This window comes from Dermochelys coriacea, chromosome 9 (genome assembly GCF_009764565.3).
Source record: "Dermochelys coriacea isolate rDerCor1 chromosome 9, rDerCor1.pri.v4, whole genome shotgun sequence".
NCBI classification, from domain to species: domain Eukaryota; kingdom Metazoa; phylum Chordata; order Testudines; family Dermochelyidae; genus Dermochelys; species Dermochelys coriacea.
The window spans coordinates 32,388,197-32,399,333 of record NC_050076.1 but is presented as its reverse complement, the minus strand read 5'-3'; the positions used below and the strand labels follow the sequence as shown (position 1 = coordinate 32,399,333).

Genomic DNA, 11,137 nt, shown 5'->3' with positions numbered 1-11,137 from the left:
CAGACAGTGGCCAGTGCCCCTACTCTGCCTAATCCTCCACTCTGTTACACCCCTACCAGTACACTCACTCCTGGGGCCTTATTCACCACTCTCTTACACCAGCGTTAAGTGGGTGGGACTCCAGTGCAATCAATGGAGTTACACTGGGGAAATCTCTCCTCTGGTTTTTCCACCAAATGCATCCGATGAAGTGAGCTGTAGCTCACGAAAGCTTATGCTCTGATAAATGTGTTAGTCTCTAAGGTGCCACAAGTCCTCCTTTTCTTTTTGGGGAAAACGTGTGTACGTGACGGGAGAGTCACGCCCCCTGACACAAACGCAGCACGCTGCAGTATGTTTAGATCGACAACGGCTGCCGCGCGCTCAACACGCCGAGCCAGACCCGCCGCTGCCGCCACCCCGCCGTCCGCATCGCTAGCTCGGCCATCGATTCGCCGCACTCCTCCCCCCCCCCCCCCACCCCCTCGCTCTTCCGCGCGGTCTGTCTCCTTCCCTCTTCAATCGGTGCTCGATTCCTTGCCGCTAGGGCTGAGCCAGGGAGAGAATCAAGATGGCGGACAAAACGCCAGGCGGGTCGCAGAAAACCAGTGCGAAGGTGAGGCTGCCTCGCGGACCCTGCAAGCGGCGCCGTTGCGCGGGGTCCGCTCGGGGCAGGGAGGGTAGCGGCATCCATCCCCGGGGGCGGGGGAGCCAGGGCATGCGGGACGCACGGACCCAGGTGCGCAGGCCGTGCGGCCTGCTCCGTCCCTCCCCTCCCCTCCCCGGCGCTACTGCGGGTTGCTGGCGGCGGGACGGATGGGGCGGTGGGGAAGGGCTAGGGCAGCAGGAAGGTCGGGGTCCAGGGTTTCTCCTACTGCGTAGCCAGCATGGGGGGGGTCTAAGGCCTATGGGAAGCGCCCCCCCCCCCTGCACCATTAGCCTGCGGAGCCCCCTCCCAGCACCCAGTGCTGGCACCACGTTCTCCGGGGCGGGGGTTGTGTTGGGGCAGAGCGGGGTGCATCTGCAGCCTTGCTCCTCTGGGTTTGCCCTCTCCCAGCGCTGCACTTTTGGGGGGTGGGATCGATGCCCCCCCCTTACCTGGATTAATGTTAAACTAGTTCTCTTGCTCATTTGGGATGGATTTTGCCACAGTTTTGTTTCACTGTAACGCTCACAATCTCAGTAGCTTTACAGGGCCTTGTTTGAAGGCCTTATTTTTTAAAGTTTCTTGCTCTGGTGATGAACAGTTTTGTTGTAAATTTCAGTTCCAGATTGAAACCATTACCCCTTTGTTATAATTTCTCTGTTAGGGTGGGGGGCAATTTAGGTGTTCTTAGGCCATGTTTACATTACCATTTGTGTCAGTAAAACTTATGTCACTCAAGGACGTGAAAGAAACACCCCACGAGGGACATAAATTTTGCCAGCACAAATGGTTGTGTGCACAGCACTATATTGGTGGGAGAACATCTCCTGTTGACATAGCTAGCTGCTCATTGAGGTAGTTTTATATCAACCAAAGCGCACTCTCCTGCTTTAGTATACAGTGGCTAAATGAGCAATCTTACAGCTGCATGGCTGTGCATCTGTAAGCTCACTAGTGTAGATGTGGCCAGTGACTCTGAAAAAACAGACGGAGACATGTCCGAAATCACATGACAAATCAGCATTTTCTAGTGTCTTATTCCTAGACCTGTGCTCAGCCTGCTAGGCAGTTTTTCAGATGTTTTTGGTTTGACAACTTTGCAGCCTCATGGAATGCATTTTCTCTGTGTTCCCAATTCCCATGGCTGACATGATTTCCTACAATCCTGCAGCAACATTTGCACAGATCCTGTGTCCCTGTGGAGCCCCCATGCAGTTGTAGGATTGGGGCATATGAACCGTATCCTCTTGACTCAAAAGTCTAGAAATGTTTGGAGTTTATATTTTTGTAGTAGTAGATGGAAATGAGGAAGAGGTTGTTATAATAATCAAAGGCCTCAATCCTGCAGACATGTGCATGTGCTTAACTTGGTTCACACAGGTATTCCCATTTCCTACTTTGGAAATATTTAAACCTGTTTAGGGAATGTTTCCCGATTGTGGATTAGAAATTTGTAGTTAATTTGAGATTGACTTTTCTGTTTCCATCTCCCGCTTCTCACTTCTGGTTGAAAACATTGGTGTTTTCCCTCAGTGAGCCAACTTTATTGTGCATAATTAACCCTGCTGAGGATTGAGAGGCTCGAGTCAAAACTATATGGTAGCCAGTGGCTGGCTTGTTTAAAGCCACACAGGAAATCTGCATTTGATCAGGGTGGATGCTAAAGAGTAATACCCAGAAGTGGGAGAACCATTTATTGCCTGAATCTCCCACAAAAGTGAGGAATCAGTAAGGACTATAGTGTACTCTAATGGTTGGGTGCTCTCCAGCACCTGGTAAAGATCCTAGGTATAGTGAAGCCATAAATTCTCTTCCACTCAATCCCATTGCAGGTATTAAGCTATGTCTTCAGTATGGGCTTTATAGCGGCACAGCTACACTGCTGCAGCTGCACCGCTGTCAGGTCTCCTGTGTAGCTGCTCTATGCTCACGGGAGATGAAAGCACTCCCAATGAGCAGCAGTAGCTATGTCAGCGTGAGAGCGTCTCCCACTGACATAGAGCTGTCCACACCAGTACTTTTGTCAGTGAAACTTGTGTTGGTTTGGGGTGTGTTATTTCACACCTGTGGCTGACAAAAGTGCTATTGTAGAAAAAGCCTTAGAGTGACCAGCCAGTAACAGTATGTAGTTCTTCCTAGCAGCTGGCTATTCAGTCTTCCCAAGCGGAAGGGTCATGGGCCAGGAATAGGATATGGGACTCGGAGAACCAAGATTCTGTTTCCATTGCTACTCAATATGTAAATTATTTAATCTCTTACTCAGTTTTTTCCTTTCACCAAAATGGGGATAACTTATTCAGCTTAGATTAAATGAACTATATATAGACAATAAATATATAAATGTCCCCCATCACTGGGATGTTGTTTTTTTTTCCCCCGTTGATCTATTCCAAGTATGGTCAGAAAGCCTTATTTCCCCAGCCACTACCTTCAACCAGGAAGTGTACCCAGAGTTTGGGAAGCTCAAAGCTAAACTCAAGCTAAACTCAAGCTAAACTTTATATATGGGGACTTAGCGGTGGAAGTGTTTTATGTTGAAAACTGTCCTTGTATTCAAGGGTAATTAGGAAGAGGTACATTAAAGTGTTGACCCGAATCAATATTTTGCCTTCTTCTGCAGCATTGGGCATGGGTCATTAGAGTAAACAGTAGATTCCCTGTAACTTGAAGTCAAAAATTGCCATTTCATCACTTATCAGTGCAAGGACGTGCACACTCTGCATTGCTTTAAGTGAGGCAGTGTATTAATAAAAACTGGGAAATAGCACTCACCTTTTTCTGAGTCGCAGCTTTCTCTGGTGAGTCACTATGTGCCAGGAATAGTGAAGTAAAATCTACAAAAATGTGCTGAGTTTCAGTGTAGTTGCTGTCTATAAGATTTGAAGAAGCAGTGGTGTTAACTTTCAGGTGGTATTTTAATTTTCATTGTGTTGTTACTTAAACTTGTAAGCAGGAATAAAAGAGGTGGGTACTCACTCCTTTGCCCGTGGAAGAATATAAAAGAAGTATGTGTCCTTCTTTCTTCCTCTGCTTTCCAGCAGCGATGGGTTGAATACCGGCTGCACCTGCTTTTACAAGTTTAGCAGTAGCAGTATAGTAATAAATTAAAATGTCATGTGCTTCAGAAGAAATGACTTCTAATTCTTTATTCAGGTCTACAAGTGATATGGATTTAAATAGTGAAATAGGAAATACACATAGGTATAAAATTTAATTTCCAGAAATGTTTGCTTATTTTGATATAAACTTTTTGTAGACAGGTATGTTAAGAGGAGGGGTGAAGAAAGTAGTGGGCCTTGAAAAATGCAGTTGCTCTTAGTGAATGGGAAGATTTCCCTTTTGAGCATTAGAACTTAAATTATTTTCTATTGAGTTAAAGCTTATATACGAGTATAAACGTGTAGCCCTTAAAATTTCAAGATAACCCATATAATGTGGGTAGATACAACATTGTCTTTCTGATGTTTTAGACAGCAGTTGCTTTTGCTACTTTTCATAGTCTTGCCCAGCAGCAATAATATGAATTTAACAAAACTCAGTTTCAGTTTTATTATTAAAGCTCACATTTGTACGAAGAGAAGAAGAAGGGGGGAAAAAAAAGAAGCAGGAGTGGCAGGTGCTGGAATTATTTACAGGGAAGAGGGCTCAAAATAAGAGGTTGGAGGGAGGCCTCTTTTCTTCCCCACCCTTTATTTGTAGCAGCCATGGGAGGGACATGCGGGGGGGGGAGAGTTTGAGTTTGAAGAGCTGAGGCCAGATTTTTAGCTCTTCTATAGGACTGTTTGCACTTCTCTGGTGATAAAAAGCAACTGTAAATGTGGCTTCTCTGGCACCATGAGGATTGCTCTTGTGGAAGCAGAGTGCTTAAGTGGCGTAGAGCCAATGTATTGGCATTATCTCACCACTTTTCTAAGCCTTTACCCTTAAAAATTAGATCAACCTAGCTGCTTTGCTCATGAAAAATTTTGTGTCCTGAGTGCCGAAGTTAGGTCGACTGAACTGCTGGCATAGATGTGTCAGTGGTTCTCAAACTTTTGTATTAGGGACCGCTTTCACAGAGCAAGATTCTGAGTGCAAAGCCCCCCCCCCCTTTAAATTAAAAACACATTTTTTAAATATTTAACACAATTATAAATGCTGGAGACAAAGCAGGGTTTGGAGGTGGAGGCTGACAGCTTGTGATCATCCACATAATAACCTCATGACCCTCTGAGGGGTCACAACCCTCAGTTTGAGAACTCCTGGTTTATGTCAGTGGAAGATGTGTCTATGCTATGGTGCTGCAGCTGTAGTGTAGACATGCTCCTACTGTGAAGGTGTGATGGGGTGTCCTTATGCCTCAGTGATTCCCAGCTGCCGGAATAGACCCTTGGGGGCTATTGGCCATTGGTGCTACTTAGAGATGCTTCAAGTTGTGCCTTGAAATCCTCTCAGCAACTTCATGATCAAATGGATTAAAGCTGTAAGAATCTGCATCTTTGAAGCATTCAGAGGGTTCTCCAGGAGAAGAAAGAGATACTCTTCTTCCTTTGAGGAGTTAGAGGGGAGATAGAGCTCAAATGTATTAGAAACTACTAGCTAGAAGCTGATAGGAATGATGGAGTCTCAAGAAGTGGCTTTGGATGGCATCTTGATAATAAATTCTAGTGTCTGGAGGAGTGGAGGCTCAGTTTCTTTCCAGTACAGTGACCCTCACCTATGGGCCCCTTGTCTTTTGTATCTGCTTGTGTCTAGTAGGCTGAGTTTTCTGGCTAGGAATTTTTTAGGGTTCAATTTTTGGCAACCCAATTTGACACTTTAAAGGGGCCTGACTTTTCAAAAGTGCCGAGCACCTGCCTTCTGAAAATTGTGACCATACAAGGTTTTTCAAGTTGGGCACCCAAAAGTAGTCACTTCTGAAAATCTTGACCTTTACGTAATTTTGTTAGAAGGTAATGTTATTGTAGTTTATAAAAATATGGGTTTATTAAAGGAATTACGGGCTACGTAAGTCAAAACAATATGTTGGCTATCAGTGTTCCCTCTAATTTTTCCCACCAATGTGCGGAATGAATTTTATGTTCACCAATGTGGAGATGGTGTGACACATCACCTTCATATCTGTGCACATAACAAAATTCATGTGGTGGGGGTGGGGCTGAGGGGCTCGGAGTGTGGGAGGGGGCTATGGGCTAGGGCAGAGGGCTGGGGTGCAGGGATGTGAGGGCTCTGGCTGGGAGTATGGGCTCTGGGATGGGGCTGAGAATCAGGGGCTCAGGATTAGGGCAAAGGGTTGGGGTGCAGGGCTATGAGGGCTTTATCTGAGGGTGCAGGCTCTGGGGTGAGGTCGGAGATGAAGGGCTCAGGGCTGGAGCAAAGGGTTGGGGTGCAGGCGTGTGAGTACTCCGGCTGGGGGTGTAGGCTCCAGGGTGGGGGTGGGAATGAGGGGTTAGGGTGCAGAAGGATGCTTAGGGGCTATGGCGGGGAGAGAGGACTTCTCCAGCAGCAGCACCTGGGCTGGGGGGGTGAGGCACTTCTTCCTGCTGCAACAGCTCTGGGGTTGGGGCTGAAGGATAGGTGCCCCTTCCCCTGGCCCCAGCAGGTCTGGGCTGGGGGAGGGCTGCGCCTGGGTCTGGATCAGGCTTTTCTGGCCACGGCTGGGGCTAGGCTTCCCCACCCCAACCACGGCTGGGCCCGATCTGGCCACGTCACTGCAGCAGATCCGGGTGACGCATACGTGGCTGGGTCCGGCCACGCCGCAGCAGAGTTGGCGCTGGGGGAGGGGTGCACCTCTCCTGGCCGCGCAGGTCCACGGGAGGGTTCCTTAAGTGCCTGCATGGCACTAAATAGGCTGCTGCACGGCTGCGCAGCTTGCTGGTAATTTAGTTGGCTATGTTCCCAAATTAAGGTTTGTGAAGTATTTTGAAAATAATGCAGCTCGGTGCGTATTTTAAAATGGTTTTTCATGTAGTACTGTGGAAGTGATATGACTTTTGTAATCTGACAATATTAGGGAATTTAAATTAAAAAATTTAAATCAGAACATAAGAATGGCCATATTGGTCAGACCAAAGATCAATCTAGCCCAGTATACTGTCTCCCGCCAGTGGCCAATGCCAGATGCCCTCGAGGGAATAAACAGAACTGGTAATCATCAAGTGATCCATTCCTTGTTGCCCATTCTCAGCTTCTGACAAACAGAGGCTAGGGACACCATCTCTGCCTATCCTGGCTAATAGCCATTGATGGACCTATCCTCCATGAATTTATGTACTTCTTTTTTAAACCCTGTTATAGTCTTGGCCTTTACAACATCCTCTGGCAAGGAGTTCCACAGGTTGACTGTGCGTTGTGTGAAAAAATACTTCCTTTTGTTTGTTTTTAAACCTGCTGCCTATTAATTGAATTTTGTGACACCTAGTTCTTGTGTTATAAGAAGCAGTAAATAACGCTTCCTTATTTACTTTCTCCATACCAGTCATGATTTTATAGACCTCTATCATATCCCCCCTTAATAATCTCTTTTCCAAGCTGAAAAGTCCAAATTTTATTAATCTTTCCTCATATGGTAGCCATTCCATACCCCTGATCATTTTTGTTGACCTTTTCTGAACCTTTTCCAATTCCAATATATCTTTTTTTGAGATGGGGTGACCACATCTGCACGCAGTATTCAAGATGTGGGCGTGCCATGGATTTATATAGAGGCAATATATTTTCTGTCCTATTATCTATCCCTTTAATGATTCCCAACATTCTGCTTGCTTTTTTGACTGCTGCTGCTGCTGCACATTGAGTGGCTGCAAAAAAGAAAAGGAGTACTTGTGGCACCTTAGAGACTAACAAATTTATTTGAGCATAAGCTTTCGTGAGCTACAGCTCACTTCATCGGATGCATTTGGTGGAAAATACAGTGGGGAGATTTATATACACACACAGAGAACATGAAACAATGGGTTTTATCATACACACTGTAAGGAGAGTGATCACTTAAGATGAGCTATTACCAGCAGGAAGGAGGGGGGGAAGGAGGAAAACCTTTTGTGGTGATAATCAAGGTGGGCCATTTCCAGCAGTTAACAAGTACGTCTGAGGAACAGAGAGGGGTGTGGTGGGGGGAGAAATAACATGGGGAAATAGTTTTACTTTATGTAAAAAGAAAAGGAGTACTTGTGGCACCTTAGAGACTAACAAATTTATTTGAGCATAAGCTTTCGTGAGCTACAGCTCACTGTAGCTCACGAAAACTTATGCTCAAATAAATTTGTTAGTCTCTAAGGTGCCACAAGTACTCCTTTTCTTTTTGCGAATACAGACTAAGACGGCTGCTACTCTGAAACCTGTCATTACTTTATGTAATGACCCATCCACTCCCAGTCTCTATTCAAGCCTCAGTTCATTGTATCCAGTTGGCAAATTAATTCCAATTCAGCAGTCTCGCGTTGGAGTCTGTTTTTGAAGTTTTTTTGTTGAGGGATAGCCACTCTCAGGTCTGTAATAGAGTGATCGGAGAGATTGAAGTGTTCTCCGACTGGTTTTTGAAAGTTATAATTCTTGACGTCTGATTTGTCAGTTTATTCTTTTACGTAGAGACTGTCCAGTTTGACCAATGTACATGGCAGAGGGGCATTGCTGGCATATATCACATTGGTAGATGCGCAGGTGAATGAGCCTCTGATAGTCTGGCTGATGTGATTAGGCCCTATGATGGTGTCCCCTGATATGTGATATGTGGACAGAATTGGCAACGGGCTTTGTTGCAAGGGAGGTTCTTAGGTTAGTGGTTCTGTTGTGTGGTGTGTGGTTGCTGGTGAGTATTTGCTTCAGGTTGTGGGGCTGTCTGTAAGCAAGGATTGGCTTGTCTCGCAAGATCTGTGAGAGTGATGGGTCATCCTTCAGGATAGGTTGTAGATCCCTGATGATGCGTTGGAGAGATTTTAGTTGGGGGCTGAAGGTGATGGCTAGTGGTGTTCTGTTATTTTCTTTGTTGGGCCTGTCCTGTAGTAGGTGACTTCTGGGTACTCCTCTGGCTCTGTCAGTCTGTTTCTTCACTTCAGCAGGTGGGTATTGTAGTTGTAAGAATGCATGATAGAGATCTTGTAGGTGTTTGTCTCTGTCTGAGGGGTTGGAGCAAATGCGGTTATATCGTATAGCTTGGCTGTAAACAATAGATTGTGTGGTGTGATCTGGATGAAAGCTAGAAGCATGTAGGTAGGAATAGCAGTCAGTAGGTTTCCGATATAGGGTGGTGTTTATGTGACCATCACCTATTAGCACCGTAGTGTCCAGGAAGTGGATCTCTTGTGTGAACTGGTCCAGGCTGAGGTTGATGGTGGGATGGAAATTGTTGAAATCATGGTGGAATTCCTCAAGGGCTTCTTTTCCATGAGTCCAGATGATGAAGATGTCATCAATGTAGCGCAAGTAGAGTAGGGGCATTAGGAGACGAGAGCTGAGGAAGCGTTGTTCTAAGTCAGCCATAAAAATGTTGGCATACTGTGGGGCCATGCGGGTACCCATCGCAGTGCCGCTGATTTGAAGGTATACATTGTCCCCAAATGTGAAATAGTTATGGGTGAGGACAGAGTCACAAAGTTCAGCCACCAGGTTAGCCATGACATTATCGGGGATACTGTTCCTGATGGCTTGTATTCCCATCTTTGTGTGGAATGTTGGTGTAGAGGGCTTCTACATCCATAGTGGCCAGGATGGTGTTTTTAGGAAGATCACCGATGGATTGTAGTTTCCTCAGGAAGTCAGTGGTGTCTCGAATATAGCTGGAAGTGCTGGTAGCGTAGGGCCTGAGGAGGGAGTCTACATAGCCAGAGTGGATGTTTTCAGAGAACTATCCACAATGACTCCAAGATCTCTTTCTTGAGTGGTAACAGCTATTCTAGATCCCATCACTTTTTTTATAGTTGGGATGATGCCTCTTATGCTTATCAACATTAAATTTCATCTGCCATTTTGTTGCCCAGTGACCCAGTTTTGAGAGATCCCTTTAAAATTCTTAGCAGTTAATTTTGGACTTGAGTAATTTGCAGACTTTGCCATCTCATTGTTTACTTCTTTTTTCAGATAATTTAGGAATATGCTTAGTGGCACTGGTCCCAGTACAGATTCTTGAGGGACTCCCAATATTTATTACTTTTCATTTTGAAAATTGACCATTTATTTCTACCCTTTGTTTCCTATCTTTAAGCAGTTACTGGTCCATGAGAAGACCTTCCCTCTTATCCCATGACTCTTTACTTTGCTTAAGAGCCTTTTGTGAGGGACCTTGTCAAAGGCTTTCTGAAAGTTGAAGTACACGATATCCACTGGATCTCCTTTGACAACGTTTGTTGACCCCCCCCCCCAAAGAATTCTAATAGATTAGCGAGGGATGATTTCCCTTGCAAAAGCCATGTTGACTCTTTCCCAACATATTGTGTTCATATATGTGCCTGATAATTCTGTTCTTTTACTATAGTTTCAACCAATTGGCCTGATACTGAAGTTAGGCTTAACAGCCTGTAATTGTCAGGATTATCTGTGGAGCCTCTCTTAAAAATTGGTATTGCATTAGCTATCCTCCAATTCTCTGCAACAAAAGATGATTTAACAGATACGTTACATACCACTGTTAATATTTCTGCAATTTCATATTTGAGTTCCTTCAGAGTTCTTGGATGAATACCATCCAGTCCTGATGATTTATTAGTGTTTAATTTATCAGTTTGTTCCCAAACTTAATCTATTAATACCTTAATCTGGGACAGTTTCTTCGATTTGTGCCCTAAAAAAATGGCTAAAGTGTTGGAATTTCCTCACATCAGGTGCAGTGAAAATTGTTGCAGAGAATTAATTTAGCTTCTTCACAACTAAGTGCTCCTTTAGCACGTCAATTGTACAGTGACTCCACTGCTGGATTGTCAGGCTTCCTGCTTTTGATGTTAAAAAAAAAAAAAAAAAAAAAATTGCTGTTAGATTTTGTCTTTTGCTAGTTGTCCTTCAAATTCTTTTTGACCTAACTAATTATATTTTATACTTGACTTGCCAGAGTTTTTCCTTTCTATTTTCCTCAGTTGACCTCTTTTCACCTGTAACCGCCTCTTTTACTCTGTTGGTTAGTGAAGGTGGCATTATTTTGATTCTCTTACTGTGTTTTTTTTCATTTGGGGTGTATATATATAGTTTGAGCCTCTATAATCATGTTTTTAAATAGTTTTCATACAGCTAGCAGGCATTTCATGCTTGTGACTGTTCCTTTTAATGTCCATTTAACTAGCTTTCTCATTTTTGTGTAGTTTCCCTTTTTGAAGTTAAATGCTATTGTGGTGGGTTTCTTCGTTATTTTCCTCCCTACAAGGATGTTACATTTAATTATGCTATGGTTGCTATTAGTGAGGGTTCAGCTATATACACCTCTTGGACCAGATACTTGCCCCATTTAGGACTAAATCAGGAATGGACGCCTCCTTGTGGATTCCTGGACTAGCTGCTCCAAGAAGCAGTCATTATTGGTGACTAGAAATTTTATCTCTGCATCCT

At 44.6% G+C, this 11,137-nt stretch overlaps 1 protein-coding gene across 9 annotated transcripts in view; it reads left to right on the top strand.

The window, feature by feature from the left end:
* The first annotated feature begins 250 nt into the window (after positions 1-250).
* Positions 251-11,137, top strand: part of LOC119860945 (U2 snRNP associated SURP domain containing) — a 75,120-nt gene continuing 64,233 nt past the window's right edge. For 2 of the 9 annotated variants that reach the window (XM_038415159.2, XM_043492867.1), the window contains exon 1: positions 402-595. In XM_038415159.2, the coding sequence (XP_038271087.1) occupies positions 551-595 (45 nt within the window). In that variant the 5' untranslated portion in view covers positions 402-550. Of the gene's footprint in view, positions 596-11,137 lie in introns of all 9 variants that reach the window. The other 7 variants (XM_038415158.2, XM_038415156.2, XM_043492866.1 and 4 more) reach the window with 7 other exon arrangements.